Raw genomic sequence first — 18,006 nt, forward strand, 5'->3', positions numbered from 1 at the left:
TGTTTCCTCTCCTCTCTCTCCCTGTATCATCATGTTTCCTCTCCTCTCTCTCTCTGTATCATCATGTTTCCTCTCCTCTCTCTCTGTATCATCATGTTTCCTCTCCTCTCTCTCCCTGTGTCATCATGTTTCCTCTCCTCTCTCTCTCTCTGTATCATCATGTTTCCTCTCCTCTCTCTGTATCATCATGTTTCCTCTCCTCTCTCTCCCTGTATCATCATGTTTCCTCTCCTCTCTCTCTGTATCATCATGTTTCCTCTCCTCTCTCTCTGTATCATCATGTTTCCTCTCCTCTCTCTCTCTGTGTCATCATGTTTCCTCTCCTCTCTCTCTCTGTATCATAATGTTTCCTCTCCTCTCTCTCTGTATCATCATGTTTCCTCTCCTCTCTCTGTATCATCATGTTTCCTCTCCTCTCTCTGTATCATCATGTTTCCTCTCCTCTCTCCTCTCTCTGTATCATTATGTTTCCTCTCCTCTCCTCTCTCTGTGTCATCATGTTTCCTCTCCTCTCTCTCTCTCTATCATCATGTTTCCTCTTCTCTCCTCTCTCTCTGTATCATCATGTTTCCTCTCCTCTCTCTGTATCATCATGTTTCCTCTCCTCTCTCTCTGTATCATCATGTTTCCTCTCCTCTCTCTCTCTGTATCATCATGTTTCCTCTCCTCTCTCCCTGTATCATCATATTTCATCTCCTCTCTCTCTCTGTATCATCATGTTTCCTCTCCTCTCTCTCTCTGTGTCATCATGTTTTCTCGCCTCGCTCCCTGTATCATCATGTGTCCTCTCCTCGCTCCCTCTATCATCATATTTCATCTCCTCTCTCTCCCTGTGTCATCATGTTTCCTCTCCTCGCTCCCTGTATCATCATGTTTCCTCTCCTCTCTCTCTCTTTGTCATCATGTTTCCTCGCCTCGCTCCCTGTATCATCATGTTTCCTCTCCTCTCCTCTCTCTGTATCATCATGTTTCCTCTCCTCTCTCTCTCTGTATCATCATGTTTCCTCTCCTCTCTCTCTCTGTATCATCATGTTTCCTCTCCTCTCTCTGTATCATCATGTTTCCTCTCCTCTCTCTGTATCATCATTTTCCTCTCCTCTCTCTCTGTATCATCATGTTTCCTCTCCTCTCTCTGTATCATCATTTTCCTCTCCTCGCTCCCTGTATCATCATGTTTCCTCTCCTCTCTCTCTGTATCATCATGTTTCCTCTCCTCTCTCTCTGTATCATCATGTTTCCTCTCCTCGCTCCCTGTATCATCGTGTTTCCTCTCCTCTCTCTCTGTGTCATCATGTTTCCTCTCCTCGCTCCCTGTATCATCATATTTCATCTCCTCTCTCTCTCTCTGTATCATCATGTTTCCTCTCCTCTCTCTCTCTGTATCATCATGTTTCCTCTCCTCTCTCTCTCTGTATCATCATGTTTCCTCTCCTCTCCTCTCTCTCTGTCATCATGTTTCCTCTCCTCTCTGTATCATCATGTTTCCTCTCCTCTCTCTCTCTGTATCATCATGTTTCCTCTCCTCTCTCTCTGTATCATCATGTTTCCTCTCCTCTCTCCCTGTATCATCATATTTCATCTCCTCTCTCTCTCTGTATCATCATGTTTCCTCTCCTCTCTCTCTGTGTCATCATGTTTCCTCTCCTCTCTCTCTCTGTATCATCATGTTTCCTCTCCTCTCTCCCTGTATCATCATATTTTATCTCCTCTCTCTCTCTGTATCGTCATGTTTCCTCTCCTCTCTCTCTGTGTCATCATGTTTCATCTCCTCTCTCTCTCTGTATCATCATGTTTCCTCTCCTCTCTCTGTATCATCATGTTACCTCTCCTCTCTCTGTGTCATCATGTTTCCTCTCCTCTCTCTCTCTGTATCATCATGTTTCATCTCCTCTCTCTCCCTGTATCATCATGTTTCCTCTCCTCTCTCCCTGTGTCATCATGTTTCCTCTCCTCGCTCCCTGTATCATCATATTTCATCTCCTCTCTCTCTCTGTCATATTTCCTCTCCTCTCTCTCTCTATCATCATGTTACCTCTCCTCTCTCTGTATCATAATGTTTCCTCTCTCTCTCTCTCTGTATCATCATGTTTCCTCTCCTCTCTCTCTGTGTCATCATGTTTCCTCTCCTCTCTCTCTCTGTATCATCATGTTTCCTCTCCTCTCTCCCTGTATCATCATGTTTCCTCTCCTCTCTCTCTCTGTGTCATCATGTTTCCTCGCCTCGCTCCCTGTATCATCATGTTTCCTCGCCTCGCTCTGTATCATCATGTTTCCTCTCCTCTCTCTGTGTCATCATATTTCATCTCCTCTCTCTCTCTCTGTATCATCATGTTTCCTCTCCTCTCTCTGTATCATCATGTTTCCTCTCCTCTCTCACTGTATCATCATATTTCATCTCCTCTCTCTCTCTGTCATCATGTTTCCTCTCCTCTCTCTATCATCATGTTTCCTCTCCTCTCTCTCTATGTATCATCATATTTCATCTCCTCTCTCTCTCTCTGAATCATCATATTTCATCTCCTCTCTCTCTCTCTGTATCATCATGTTTCCTCTCCTCTCTCTCTCTGTATCATCATGTTTCCTCTCCTCTCTCTCTGTATCATCATATTTCCTCTCCTCTCTATGTATCATCATATTTCATCTCCTCTCTCTCTCTCTGTCATATTTCCTCTCCTCTCTCTCTCTCTCTGTCATCATGTTTCCTCTCCTCTCTCTCTCTATCATCATGTTTCCTCTCCTCTCTCTCTCTCTGTCATCATGTTTCCTCTCCTCTCTCTCTCTGTATCATCATGTTTCCTCTCCTCTCTCTCTGTATCATCATGTTTCCTCTCCTCTCTCTCCCTGCATCATCATGTTTCCTCTCCTCTCTCTCCCTGTATCATCATGTTTCCTCTCCTCTCTCTCCCTGTATCATCATGTTTCCTCTCCTCTCTCTCTCTCTGTATCATCATGTTTCCTCTCCTCTCTCTCCCTGTGTCATCGTTTCCTCTCCTCTCTCTGTATCATCATGTTTCCTCTCCTCTCTCTCTGTATCATCATGTTTCCTCTCCTCTCTCTCCCTGTGTCATCATGTTTCCTCTCCTCTCTCTCTCTGTATCATCATGTTTCCTCTCCTCTCTCTCCCTGTATCATCATGTTTCCTCTCCTCTCTCTCTCTGTATCATCATGTTTCCTCTCCTCTCTCTCCCTGTATCATCATGTTTCCTCTCCTCTCTCTCTCTGTGTCATCATATTTCATCTCCTCTCTCTCTCTGGATCATCATGTTTCCTCTCCTCTCTCTCTGTGTCATCATGTTTCCTCTCCTCTCTCTCCCTGTATCATCATATTTCATCTCCTCTCTCTCCCTGTGTCATCATGTTTCCTCTCCTCGCTCTCTGTATCATCATGTTTCCTCTCCTCTCTCTGTATCATCATGTTTCATCTCCTCTCTCTCCCTGTATCATCATGTTTCCTCTCCTCTCTCCCTGTATCATCATATTTCATCTCCTCTCTCTCCCTGTGTCATCATGTTTCCTCTCCTCGCTCCCTGTATCATCATGTTTCCTCTCCTCTCTCTCTCTCTGTATCATCATGTTTCCTCTCCTCTCTCTGTATCATCATGTTTCCTCTCCTCTCTCCTCTCTCTGTATCATCATGTTTCCTCTCCTCTCTCTCTGTATCATCATGTTTCCTCTCCTCTCTCTCTCTCTATCATCATGTTTCCTCTCCTCTCTCTCTGTATCATCATGTTTCCTCTCCTCGCTCCCTGCATCATCATGTTTCCTCTCCTCTCTCTCTCTCTGTATCATCATGTTTCCTCTCCACTCTCTCTGCATCATCATGTTTCCTCTCCTCTCTCTCTCTCTGTATCATCATGTTTCCTCTCCTCTCTCTCTCTATCATCATGTTTCTTCTCCTCTCTCTCTGTATCATCATGTTTCCTCTCCTCGCTCCCTGTATCATCATGTTTCCTCTCCTCTCACCCTGTATCATCATGTTTCCTCTCCTCTCTCTCTCTATCATCATGTTTCCTCTCCTCTCTCTCTGTATCATCATGTTTCCTCTCCTCTCTCTCTGTGTCATCATGTTTCCTCTCCTCTCTCTCTCTCTGTATCATCCTCTATCTCTCATGTGTTTCCTCTGCTCTTTCTCCCTGTATCCCAGCTCCGTGTGGGGGGAACCTGACAGGTCGCACTGGGCTAATCCTGTCTCCAGAGTACCCTGAGCCGTACCCCCACGGACGAGAGTGTGACTGGACCGTCTCTGTCACCCCTGACTACGTCATCGCACTCAATTTCAACCAGTGAGTGTTACCCAGGGAACTAATGGAGTACACACGTAGTCTACACACCATGCATTGACATTATCAATGTTTGACGTCGACTAAAAGTCATTATTTTTTGTCGCAGTAAACTTCAACCTGTGAGCATGACACTAATTACATACTCACATGGAGGCAAATCCTAACTTCCATTCAAATGGTGACTTTGTTATGCACTGTTGCCAATGGGAGACTTTAAATCGACGTTTGCATTCGCCCCCCGTAGAGACCATGCATGTCAATGTTGTTGATTTATATCATGTATGTGTGTGTTAGCACCCACGTTATTCCCTGGTCAGATTATATAGTCTAGAATATTCTTTACCCACGTTATTCCCTGGTCAGATTATATAGTCTAGAATACTCTATACCCACATTATTCCCTGGTCAGATTATATGGTCTAGATTAATCTTTAACCACGTTATTCCCTGGTCAGATTATATAGTCTAGAATACTCTTTACCCACGTTATTCCCTGGTCAGATTATATGGTCTAGAATACTCCTTACCCACGTTATTCCCTGGTCAGATTATATGGTCTAGAATACTCCTTACCCACGTTATTCCCTGGTCAGATTATATGGTCTAGAATACTCTTTACCCACGTTATTCCCTGGTCAGATTATATGGTCTAGAATACTCTTTACCCACGTTATTCCCTGGTCAGATTATATAGTCTAGAATACTCTTTACCCACATTATTCCCTGGTCATATTATATGGTCTAGAATACTCCTTACCCACGTTATTCCCTGGTCAGATTATATAGTCTAGAATACTCTTTACCCACGTTATTCCCTGGTCAGATTATATAGTCTAGAATACTCCTTACCCACGTTATTCCCTGGTCAGATTATATGGTCTAGAATACTCTTTACCCACGTTATTCTCTGGTCAGATTATATGGTCTAGAATACTCCTTATCCACGTTATTCTCTGGTCATATTATATGGTCTAGAATACTCTTTACCCACGTTATTCTCTGGTCAGATTATATGTTCTAGAATACTCTTTACCCACGTTATTCCCTGGTCAGATTATATAGTCTAGAATACTCTTTACCCACATTATTCCCTGGTCATATTATATGGTCTAGAATACTCTTTACCCACGTTATTCCCTGGTCAGATTATATAGTCTAGAATACTCTTTACCCACGTTATTCCCTGGTCAGTTCAAAAACACATGTTACGATATTCACATATTATGTTAGCTAGTTACGAAAAACACATGTTACGATATTCACATATTATGCTAGCTAGGTATGAAAAACACATGTTACGATATTCACATATTATGCTAGCTAGGTACGAAAAACACATGTTACGATATTCACATATTATGCTAGCTAGGTATGAAAGACACATGTTACTATATTCAAACTTACACAATGACATATTTTCCTCCTCTGTGTTGTTCAGATTCAGTCTGGAGCCCAGCTATGACTTCCTCCACATCTATGACGGCCCTGACTCCCTCCACCCTCTGTTGGGGAGTTTCTACGGTACTGACGTCCCCGACCGCATCGAGAGCAGTTCCAACACTCTCTTCCTCGCCTTCCGCAGCGACGCATCGCTCAGCAGCAACGGCTTCGTCCTGCAGTACACAGGTAGGTCGCACTCCCTCTAGTGGTGGGAGGAGTAAAGTGCTTCTGTGGTTTTTGGTCTTTTGTAGTAATGGAGAATGAGAAGTGGGGAAGAGAGAGAGAGAAATTAGGGGAGAGAAAGAGAGCGGTGGGGCGAGAGAGAGAAAGAGCGAGAGAGTTGGGGCGTTAGAAAGAGGGACGAGAGAGAGGGAGTGTTGGGGAGAGAGAGAGGTGGGAGAGAGAGAGAGAGAGAGAGAGAGAGAGAGAGGGAGTGTTGGGGAGAGAGAGAGGTGGGGGGAGCGAGAGAGAGAGGTGGGAGAGAGAGAGAGAGAGAGAGGTGGGAGAGAGAGACAGGGAGTGGTGGCGAGAGAAAGAGGGGGGAGAGAGAGACAGGGAGTGATGGCGAGAGAGAGAGGGGGGAGAGAGAGGGGTGGGAGAGAGAGAGGGGGGAGAGAGAGGGAGTGGTGGCGAGAGAGAGGGGTGGAAGAGGGAAAGTAGTGTGTGTGTGTGTGTGTGTGTGTGTGTGTGTGTGTGTGTGTGTGTGTGTGTGTGTGTGTGTGTGTGTGTTAAAGCTCTGTTTGATCAATGTGTCCCTGTCGTCTTGTTGCACACTAAAGGCTTCTGGTAAATTAGAGCAAACGGACGTTTGTTGTTAAACACTCCCGTGGTTCGTGGCGCTGACCGACCCCGCTTTGTGGGTTTGTTTGGAGCGCCGTCTAAGCGTGTTTGATCACAGGTGACGGTACAGTACCGTACACGCTGTTTATACACGATCACAGACGTTCAAAGTGCATTCAAGATCACAGGCGCCCCCTTTTTACCGTGTGGGTGGATGTCGGTCGCTGGGTATGTGTGTGTGTGTGTGTGTGTGTGTGTGTGTGTGTGTGTGTGTGTGTGTGTGTGTGTGTATGTGTGTATGTGTGTGTGTGTGTGTGTGTGTGTGTGTGTGTGTGTGTGTGTGTGTGTGTGTGTGTGTGTGTGTGTGTGTGTCTGTGTCTGTGTCTGTGTCTGTGTCTGTGTCTGTGTGTGTGTGTGTGTGTGTGTGTGTGTGTGCGTGTGTGTGTGTGCGTGTAGCAGTTGGTTGACGGGTCTGTTAACTGGTCTGTGTGTTGTGGTTGAGTCCCAGAGGGTTGGGATTCTGCAGTGAGTGAACATCTGTCATCAGGAATAGAGGATTAATATAAGATAGTTGAAGTGAAAAGATGGCTGTTGGGACTTTGGGTTTAAAGACCTGCGTTAACAGTCTAGAGAACACGGCATCTATGAAGGCCTCATTACAGAGGCAGAGGAGGCAACGCTAAAAGAAAGGGAGTAGCTTGTAAACTCTGGTGTAATTACAGTTTAGAATGTATTACTGAACTTCAATACACACACGTTGGTTGAATACGGTATTCCGTTTTAGATTGGAAGATCATAAAAGGAAAGGAGAGATGAAAGGAAAGGAGAGATGAAAGGAAAGGAGAGATGAAAGGGCAATATTAGCCCTATACCCTCTATTTGGGGTCATTGAAGTCAACATTCAGTTTTTTTTGGGAAACACAAGTCTGGGGTAGTACTGTATGTTTCACTGCAATATATTATAAACAGGGGTTTGTGTAATGGAGGAGTAGAGGAAAGGAAATGAGAGGAAAGGAGAGGAGAGGGTAAGAAATGAGAGGAGAGGAGAGGAAAGGAGAGTAGAGGAGAGGGTAGGAAATGAGAGGAGAGGGTAGGAAATGAGAGAAGAGGGTTGAAAAGGAGAGGAGAGGAAATGAGAGGAGAGGTTAGGAAATGAGAGGAGAGTAGAGGAAAGGAAATGAGAGGAAAGGAGAGGAGAGGAGAGAAACATTAACTTCCTCCTGAAGTCCACAATCAGCTCCTTTGTTTTGGCTGACATTGAGGGAAAGGTTGTTTACATGGCATCAGGCTGTCAGAGTGGTATGAGGTCTACTACTGTCAGAGTGCCTACATCCTCCCTGTAGGCTGTCTGGTCGTTGTTGGTAATGAGGTCTACTACTGTCAGAGTGCCTACATCCTCCCTGTAGGCTGTCTGGTCGTTGTTGGTAATGAGGTCTACTACTGTCAGAGTGCCTACCTCCTCCCTGTAGACTGTTTGGTTGTTGTTGGTAATGAGGTCTACTACTGTCAGAGTGCCTACCTAATCGGTGTAGGCCGCCTGGTTGTTGGTAATGAGGTCTACTACTGTCAGAGTGCCTACATCCTCGTTGTAGGCCACCTCGTTGTTGGTAATGAGGTCTACTACTGTCAGAGTGTCTACCTCCTCGGTGTAGGCCGCCTGGTTGTTGTTGGTAATGAGGTCTACTACTGTCAGAGTGCCTACATCCTCGTTGTAGGCCACCTCGTTGTTGGTAATGAGGTCTACTACTGTCAGAGTGTCTACCTCATCGGTGTAGGCCGCCTGGTTGTTGTTGGTAATGAGGTCTACTACTGTCAGGGTGTCTACCTCCTCCCTGTAGACTGTTTGGTTGTTGTTGGTAATGAGGCCTACTACTGTCAGAGTGTCTACCTCATCGGTGTAGGCCGCCTTGTGGTTGTTGGTAATGAGGTCTACTACTGTCAGAGTGCCTACCTCCTCGTTGTAGGCCACCTCGTTGTTGGTAATGAGGTCTACTACTGTCAGAGCGGTAGGTGAATTGGAGAGGGTGGAGTGTGTTGGGGAGGGAGGAGGTGAGATGGAGAGGGTGGAGTGTGTTGAGGAGGGAGGAGGTGAGATGGAGAGGGTAGAGTGTGTCAGGGAGGGAGGAGGTGAATTGGAGAGGGTAGAGTGTGTTGAGGAGGGAGGCGGTGAATTGGAGAGGGTGGAGTGTGTTGAGGAGGGAGGAGGTGAGATGGAGAGGGTAGAGTGTGTCAGGGAGGGAGGAGGTGAGATGGAGAGGGTGGAGTGTGTTGGGGAGGTGAGATGGAGAGGGTAGAGTGTGTTGAGGAGGGAGGAGGTGAGATGGAGAGGGTGGAGTGTGTTGAGGAGGGAGGAGGTGAGATGGAGAGGGTAGAGTGGGTTGGGGAGGGAGGAGGTGAGATGGAACGCGTAGAGTGTGTTGAGGAGGGAGGAGGTGAGATGGAGAGGGTAGAGTGGGTTGGGGAGGGAGGAGGTGAGATGGAGAGGGTAGAGTGTGTTGAGGAGGGAGGAGGTGAGATGGAGAGGGTGGAGTGTGTTGGAGAGGGTGGAGTGTGTCAGGGAGGGAGGAGGTGAGATGGAGAGGGTGGAGTGTGTCAGGGAGGGAGGAGGTGAGATGGAGAGGGTAGAGTGTGTTGAGGAGGGAGGAGGTGAGATGGAGAGGGTGGAGTGTGTCAGGGAGGGAGGAGGTGAGATGGAGAGGGTGGAGTGTGTCAGGGAGGGAGGAGGTGAGATGGAGAGGGTGGAGTGTGTCAGGGAGGGAGGAGGTGAGATGGAGAGGGTGGAGTGTGTCAGGGAGGGAGGAGGTGAGATGGAGAGGGTAGAGTGTGTCAGGGAGGGAGGGAGGAGGTGAGATGGAGAGGGTGGAGTGTGTCAGGGAGGGAGGAGGTGAGATGGAGAGGGTGGAGTGTGTTGAGGAGGTGAGATGGAGAGGGTGGAGTGGGTTGGGGAGGGAGGCGGTGAATTGGAGAGGGTTGAGTGTGTTGAGGGAGGAGGTGAGATGGAGAGGGTAGAGTGTGTTGAGGAGGTGAGATGGAGAGGGTGGAGTGTGTCAGTGAGGGAGGAGGTGAGATGGAGAGGGTAGAGTGGGTTGGGGAGGGAGGAGGTGAGATGGAGAGGGTGGAGTGGGTTGAGGAGGGAGGAGGTGAGATGGAGAGGGTGGAGTGTGTCAGGGAGGGAGGAGGTGAGATGGAGAGGGTGGAGTGGGTTGGGGAGGGAGGCGGTGAATTGGAGAGGGTGGAGTGTGTCAGGGAGGGAGGAGGTGAGATGGAGAGGGTAGAGTGTGTCAGGGAGGGAGGAGGTGAGATGGAGAGGGTGGAGTGTGTTGGGGAGGGAGGAGGTGAGATGGAGAGGGTGGAGTGTGTTGAGGAGGGAGGCGGTGAGATGGAGAGGGTAGATGTGTTGAGGAGGTGAGATGGAGAGGGTGGAGTGTGTTGGGGAGGGAGGAGGTGAGATGGAGAGGGTAGAGTGTGTCAGGGAGGGAGGCGGTGAGATGGAGAGGGTAGATGTGTTGAGGAGGTGAGATGGAGAGGGTGGAGTGTGTTGGGGAGGGAGGAGGTGAGATGGAGAGGGTAGAGTGTGTCAGGGAGGGAGGAGGTGAGATGGAGAGGGTAGAGTGTGTTGAGGAGGGGAGGGAGGAGGTGAGATGGAGAGGGTGGAGTGTGTCAGGGAGGGAGGAGGTGAGATGGAGAGGGTGGAGTTTTTTTGGGGAGGGAGGCGGTGAGATGGAGAGGGTGGAGTGTGTTGAGGAGGGAGGCGGTGAGATGGAGAGGGTGGAGTGTGTCGAGGAGGTGAGATGGAGAGGGTGGAGTGTGTTGGGGAGGTGAGATGGAGAGGGTGGAGTGTGTTGAGGAGGGAGGAGGTGAGATGGAGAGGGTGGAGTGTGTTGAGGAGGGAGGCGGTGAGATGGAGAGGGTGGAGTGTGTTGGGGAGGGGAGGGAGGAGGTGAGATGGAGAGGGTGGAGTGTGTTGGGGAGGGAGGAGGTGAGATAGAGAGGGTGGAGTGTGTTGAGGAGAGAGGAGGTGAGATGGAGAGGGTGGAGTGTGTCAGGGAGGGAGGAGGTGATATGGAGAGGGTGGAGTGTGTCAGGGAGGGAGGAGGTGACATGGAGAGGGTGGAGTGTGTCGGGGAGGGAGGAGGTGAGATGGAGAGGGTGGAGTGTGTTGGGGAGGTGAGATGGAGAGGGTGGAGTGTGTTGGGGAGGTGAGATGGAGAGGGTGGAGTGTGTTGGGGAGGGAGGTGGCGAGATGGAGAGGGTAGAGTGTGTTGAGGAGGTGAGAAGGAGAGGGTGGAGTGTGTTGAGGAGGTGAGATGGAGAGGGTGGAGTGTGTTGAGGAGGTGAGATGGAGAGGGTGGAGTGTGTTGAGGAGGTGAGATGGAGAGGGTGGAGTGTGTTGGGGAGGGGAGGGAGGAGGTGAGATGGAGAGGGTAGAGTGTGTCAGGGAGGGAGGAGGTGAGATAGAGAGGGTGGAGTGGTTTGGGGAGGGAGGAGGTGAGATGGAGAGGGTGGAGTGTGTTGGGGAGGAAGGCGGTGAGATGGAGAGGGTGGAGTGTGTTGAGGAGGGAGGAGGTGAAATGGAGAGGGTGGAGTGGGTTGGGGAGGGGAGGGAGGAGGTGAGATGGAGAGGGTAGAGTGTGTCAGGGAGGGAGGCGGTGAGATGGAGAGGGTGGAGTGTGTTGGGGAGGGAGGCGGCGAGATGGAGAGGGTGGAGTGTGTTGGGGAGGGAGGAGGTGAGATGGAGAGGGTGGAGTGTGTTGAGAAGGGAGGAGGTGAGATGGAGAGGGTGGAGTGGGTTGGGGAGGAAGGAGGTGAGATGGAGAGGGTGGAGTGTGTTGAGGAGGGAGGAGGTGAGATGGAGAGGGTGGAGTGTGTTGAGGAGGGAGGAGGTGAGATGGAGAGTGTGGAGTGTGTTGAGGAAGGGAGGGAGGAGGTGAGATGGAGAGGGTAGAGTGTGTTGAGGAGGTGAGATGGAGAGGGTGGAGTGTGTTGAGGAGGTGAGATGGAGAGGGTGGAGTGTGTTGGGGAGGGAGGCGGCGAGATGGAGAGGGTGGAGTGTGTTGAGGAGGTGAGATGGAGAGGGTGGAGTGTGTTGAGGAGGGAGGAGGTGAGATGGAGAGGGTGGAGTGGGTTGAGGAGGGAGGAGGTGAGATGGAGAGGGTGGAGTGTGTTGGGGTGGGTGATATGGTCATTGACTAGCCTCTCAAAGCATTTCATGATGAAGGAAGTGAGTGCTACTGGTCGGTAGTCATTCAGTTCTGTTACTTTCCCTTTCTTGGGCACTGGGATGATAGTGGACATTAATAAATAAAGCTTTATTTATACAGCACATTTCAGACATGGAATGCAACACAATATCCTTCACAGGAAAAAAACTAATAAAACCACTGAAAATATAAACTTTAATATTTACTACACAACAAACGAATGCATAACAATAAAAACGGAACGGCTCAAAAGCCAACTGAGGAAAAGCACATCTAATAATGTTTCAGCCCCCCTCAGGGTCTCTGCTGTTCCAGAGGCTGGGGGCATAGTAACTAAAGACTGCCTCTCCATGTCTCTTGGTCCCCCTCAGGGTCTCTGGCTGTGCCAGAGGCTGGGGGCATAGTAACTAAAGACTGTCTCTCCATGTCTCTTGGTCCCCCTCAGGGTCTCTGGCTGTTCCAGAGGCTGGGGGAATAGTAACCTGTCTAGGACCAGCGTGGCGCTAGCGGCACACCCCCCCCCCCCCCACTGAAAAACCAGTGCCGCGAAATTCAAAAAAAATATTTTTTTTAAATATTTAACTTTCACACATTAAAGTCCAATACAGCTAATGAAAGACACAGATCTTGTGAATCCAGTCAACATGTCCGATTTTTAAAATGTTTTACAGGGAAGACACAATATGTAAAGATGTACATCTATTACCTAAAAACATATTAGCATAATCCACCATCTTTTATTTGTCCACCAACACCAGTAGCCATCACCAATTCGGCTAAACTAAGATATTTATAGCCCCTAACCAACAAAAAAACTCATTAGATGACAGTCTGATAACATATTTATGGTATGGGATAGGTTTTGTTAGAAAAAAGTGCATATTTCAGGTAGATGGCATAAGTTACAATTGCACCCACCGTCACAAATGGAATAGAAAAACTACTTAGAGCAACGTGTTTACCTACTTACTAATCATCAAACATTTCGTAAAAATACACAGCATACACGAATCGAAAGACACAGATCCTGTGAATACAGACAATATTTCAGATTTTCTAAGTGTCTTACAGCGAAAACACAATAAATCGTTATATTAGCATACCACATATGCAAACGTTACCAGAGCATTGATTCTAGCCAAAGAGAGCGATAACATCAACATCGCCAAAATATATTAATTTTTTCACTAACCTTCTCAGAATTCTTCCGATGACACTCCTGTAACATCATATTACACATTCCATATAGAGTTTGATCGCAAATGTTTATATTTAGCCACCAAAATCATGGTTAGACAATGTGAAATGTAGACAAGCTGGTAAAGAAAAAGTCCTTGCGCCACTTAGACAGTGATCTACTCTTATACATAAATACTCATAAACGTGACTAAAAAATATAGGGTGGACAGGGATTGAAAGACAATTTAATTCTTAATACAATTGCGGAATAACATTTTTTAATTTATCCTTACTTTTCAATACAGTTTGCGCCTAGCGAAGCTACGTCATAAAACATGGCGTCCTAAGCCACTAAAATGTTTCGACAGAAACACGATTTATCATAATAAAAATGTCCTACCTTGAGCTGTTCTTCCATCAGTATCTTGGGCAAAGGATCCTTTCTTGGGAGAAATCGTCTTTTGGTGGAAAGCTGTCCTCTTGCCATGTCGAAATGCCAACTGCGTTCGGGATGAACTGAAAAGCGTGTCCAACTATTCACATCGTTTCAAAAAGAAATGTCCCAAAATCGCACTAAACGGATATAAATTGCTATAAAACGCTTTAAATTAACTACCTTATGATGTTTTTAACTCCTATAACGAGTGAAAAGATGACCGGAGAAATATAACAGGCTAAACTAACGCTTGGAACAGGAGAGGGTCGGTGTCCTCCACGCGCGTTACGCAGCAAGAAAAGACTTGCTAGCTACAGGGTTTTTTCATTTGTAGTGCCTGTGAACGCGCAATCGACCCCATTGGAATCGTCATCACGTAAAGGCATCCAGGGGAAGACGTAAGAAGTGTCCGTATAGTCATAGCAAAATCAGTGCCCTTTTAACTGACTTCAGAACAGTGGCCAACATTTCTGAAATCTGAATCCATGTCAGGGAAATTGCTGTAGAATGGGCTCTGTTCCACTTAGAGACAAAATTTCAACTCCTATAGAAACTATAGACTGTTTTCTATCCAATAATAATAATAATATGCATATTGTACGATCAAGGATTTTGTGGGAAGCCGTTTCAAAAATTACCAAATTAGCATAAATAGTCTAAACAGCGCCCCCATCCCCAACAGGGTAACTAAAGACTGTCTCTCCATGTCTCTTGGTCCCCCTCAGGGTCTCTGGCTGTTCCAGAGGCTGGGGGCATAGTAACTAAAGGCTGTCTCTCCATGTCTCTTGGTCCCCCTCATTGTCTCTGGCTGTTCCAGAGGCTGGGGGCATAGTAACTAAAGACTGTCTCTCCATGTCTCTTGGTCCCCCTCAGGGTCTCTGGCTGTTCCAGAGGCTGGGGGAATAGTAACTAAAGGCTGTCTCTCCATGTCTCTTGGTCCCCCTCAGGGTCTCTGGCTGTTCCAGAGGCTGGGGGCATAATATGTAAAGGCGGCCTCTCCATGCCTCTTGGTCCTAGGCTTTGGGATAGTTAAAGGCTGTCTCTCCATGCCTCTTGGTCCTAGGCTTTGGGAGAGTTAAAAGGCTGTCTCTCCATGCCTCTTGGTCCTGGGCTTTGGGATAGTTAAAAGGCTGTCTCTCCATGCCTCTTGGTCCTAGGCTTTGGGATAGTTAAAAGGACAGAGGACCTGAGGGACCTACAGGGTACATCACTTAAAGCATGTCTGACATGTATTGGGGTGAACAATCATGGATTGATTTAAAAACCAATAAAACCAATCTTGGTCAGTACCCAGGCTGCAGCATTCTGTATGGTTTACAGTACAGAGACCTTTAAACCGGTGTAATGTGTTCTCTGTCTGGTCTTGGTCAGTACCCAGGCTGCAGCATTCTGTATGGTTTGCAGTTGACAAATGGCTTTCTTGGGTAGACCAGACAGGAGAACATTACAGTAGTCCAGCTTGCTTGTAGTAAAAGCATTGATGAGTCTCTCTGTATCAGCCTGAGAGAGAAATGGCTGCACCATGGCAATGTTCCTCAGGTGGTAAAAAGTTATTTCGGTCACATTCCTAATGTGGGATTAGATATGGAGTTTAGAATCTAGATTAATAGGTTTAAAATAACACTGCAGGTTTTTTCACACAACACAACGCTACAGACATCTCAAGTTTTGAGGAAGCGTGCAATTGGCATCACATTTTTTAGATGTGGGGGAGAGTGTGTGTGGGGGGGGTGGGGACGGGGGGGGGGGTAGGATTTATCAGGTCATCAATGGTCGAGATGAACACACTAATTATTCTGATTATTAGTGATAATTTTAGTAAAATGAGCCCGTCTGGCATTTCTAATTGCCTTGTTATAAATGCCAAGTTGCTCTCTCAGAGTATCATAATGGACCTGCAACTTTAATTGTCTTTAATTGATTAGTTTCCCTACTCATCCAAGGGGCTCTCCATTTGGATGTGTCCTTTGTCACCTTTACTGGAGCTATGTCATCAACGGTTGCCCTTCATTTGCTAGTAAAGTTATCCATACTAAAATCATCACAAGAGAAAGGCAGAAAAGCCTGTGGAATGTTGTTCAGACACGCAATAAAATCTGTAGCAACTTCAGAGGTCAGATAGTGTTTCTTAATAATGAGTTAATAATGAGTTCAGTATTACCCTTATTATTATTATTGTCTGGGAAACAAGGTAGTATAAATCCCCAGTGGTGATCAGAGAAAGCAACATCAACAATTGAGGATATATCAGTAGAAAGCCCCTTGGTAATAACCAGGTCTAGAGTACGGCTGTGGTTATGGGTGGGCCCAGTAGAAAGCCCCTTGGTAATAACCAGGTCCAGAGTATAGCTGTGGTTATGGGTGGGCCCAGTAGAAAGCCCTTTGGTAATAACCAGGTCCAGAGTATGGCTGTGGTTATGGGTGGGTCCAGTAGAAAGCCCCTTGGTAATAACCAGGTCCAGAGTATGGCTGTGGTTATGGGTGGGCCCAGTAGAAAGCCCCTTGGTAATAACCAGCGCCAGAGTATGGCTGTGGTTATGGGTGGGCCCAGTAGAAAGCCCCTTGGTAATAACCAGGTCCAGTAGAAAGCCCCTTGGTAATAACCTGGTCCAGAGTATGGCCGTGGTTATGGGTGGGCCCAGTAGAAAGCCCCTTGGTAATAACCAGCGCCAGAGTTTGGCTGTGGGTATGGGTGGGCCCAGTAGAAAGCCCCTTGGTAATAACCAGGTCCAGCAGAAAGCCCCTTGGTAATAACTAGGTCTAGAGTACGGCTGTGGTTATGGGTGGGCCCAGTAGAAAGCCCCTTGGTAATAACCAGGTCCAGAGTATGGCTGTGGTTATGGGTGGGCCCAGTAGAAAGCCCCTTGGTAATAACCAGGTCCATAGTATGGTTGTGGTTATGGGTGGGCCCAGTAGAAAGCCCCTTGGTAATAACCAGTTCCAGAGTATGGCTGTGGTTATGGGTGGGCCCAGTAGAAAGCCCCTTGGTAATAACCAGGTCTAGAGTATGGCTGTGGTTATGGGTGGGCCCAGTAGAAAGCCCCTTGGTAATAACCAGGTCCAGAGTATGTATGTGGTTATGGGTGGATCCAGTAGAAAGCCCCTTGGTAATAACCAGGTCCAGTAGAAATCCCCTTGGTAATAACCAGGTCCAGTAGAAAGCCCCTTGGTAATAACCAGGTCTAGAGTATGGCTGTGGTTATGGGTGGGCCCAGTAGAAAGCCCCTTGGTAATAACCGGGTCCAGAGTATGGCTGTGGTTATGGGTGGGCCCAGTAGAAAGCCCCTTGGTAATAACCAGGTCCAGAGTATGGCTGTGGTTATGGATGGGCCCAGTAGAAAGCCCCTTGGTTATAACCAGGTCCAGTAGAAAGCCCCTTGGTAATAACCAGGTCCAGTAGAAAGCCCCTTGGTAATAACCAGGTCTAGAGTATGGCTGTGGTTATGGGTGGGCCCAGTAGAAAGCCCCTTGGTATAACCGGTCCAGAGTATGTCTGCGGTTATGGGTGGGCCCAGTAGAAAGCCCCTTGGTTATAACCAGGTCCAGTAGAAAGCCCCTTGGTAATAACCAGGTCCAGTAGAAAGACCCTTGGTAATAACCAGGTCAAGTAGAAAGCCCCTTGGTAATAACCAGGTCTAGAGTATTGCTGTGGTTATGGGTGGGCCCAGTAGAAAGCCCCTTGGTAATAACCAGGTCCATAGTATGACTATGGTTATGGGTGGGCCCAGTAGAAAGCCCCTTGGTATTAACCAGGTCCAGAGTATGGCTGTGGTTATGGGTGGGTCCAGTAGAAAGCCCCTTGGTAATAACCAGGCCCAGTGTATGGCTGTGGTTATGGGTGGGCCCAGTAGAAAGCCCCTTGGTAATAACCAGGTCCAGGGTTTGGCTGTGGTTATGGTTGGGCCCAGTAGAAAGCCCCTTGGTAATAACCAGGTTCAGAGTATGGCTGTGGTTATGGGTGGGCCCAGTAGAAAGCCCCTTGGTAATAACCAGGTCCAGAGTATGGCTGTGGTTATGGGTGGGCCCAGTAGAAAGCCCCTTGGTAATAACCAGGTCCAGAGTATGGCTGTGGTTATGGGTGGGCCCAGTAGAAAGCCCCTTGGTAATAACCAGGTCCAGTAGAAAGCCCCTTGGTAACAACCAGGTCTAGAGTATGACTGTGGTAATGGGTGGATCCAGTAGAAAGCCCCTTGGTAATAACCAGGTCAAGTAGAAAGCCCCTTGGTAATAACCAGGTCCAGAGTATGGCTGTGGTTATGGGTGGGCCCAGTAGAAAGCCCCTTGGTAATAACCAGGTCCAGTAGAAAGCCCCTTGGTAATAACCAGGTCCAGAGTATGGCCGTGGTTATGGGTGGGCCCAGTAGAAAGCCCCTTGGTAATAACCAGGTCCAGAGTATGGCTGTGGTTATGGTTTGGCCCAGTAGAAAGCCCCTTGGTAATAACCAGGTCCAGTAGAAAGCCCCTTGGTAATAACCAGGTCTAGAGTATGACTGTGGTAATGGGTGGATCCAGTAGAAAGCCCCTTGGTAATAACCAAGTCCAGTAGAAAGCCCCTTGGTAATAACCAGGTCTAGAGTATGGCTGTAGTAATGGGTGGATCCAGTAGAAAGCCCCTTGGTAATAACCAGGTTCAGAGTATGGCTGTGGTTATGGGTGGGCCCAGTAGAAAGCCCCTTGGTAATAACCA

At 47.7% G+C, this 18,006-nt stretch overlaps 1 protein-coding gene across 1 annotated transcript in view; it reads left to right on the forward strand.

The window, feature by feature from the left end:
• The window catches only part of LOC129847383 (CUB and sushi domain-containing protein 2-like), a 56,791-nt gene extending 50,708 nt beyond the window's left edge, over positions 1-6,083 (forward strand). The window contains exons 6-7 of the mRNA XM_055915159.1: positions 4,145-4,283; positions 5,722-6,083. Of these exons, the coding sequence (XP_055771134.1) occupies positions 4,145-4,283; positions 5,722-5,929 (347 nt within the window). The 3' untranslated portion in view covers positions 5,930-6,083. The remainder of the gene's footprint in view (positions 1-4,144; positions 4,284-5,721) is intronic.
• Positions 6,084-18,006: the final 11,923 nt, after the last annotated feature.

The sequence above is a fragment of the Salvelinus fontinalis genome, unplaced genomic scaffold (genome assembly GCF_029448725.1).
Source record: "Salvelinus fontinalis isolate EN_2023a unplaced genomic scaffold, ASM2944872v1 scaffold_0814, whole genome shotgun sequence".
Taxonomy (NCBI): Eukaryota; Metazoa; Chordata; class Actinopteri; order Salmoniformes; family Salmonidae; genus Salvelinus; species Salvelinus fontinalis.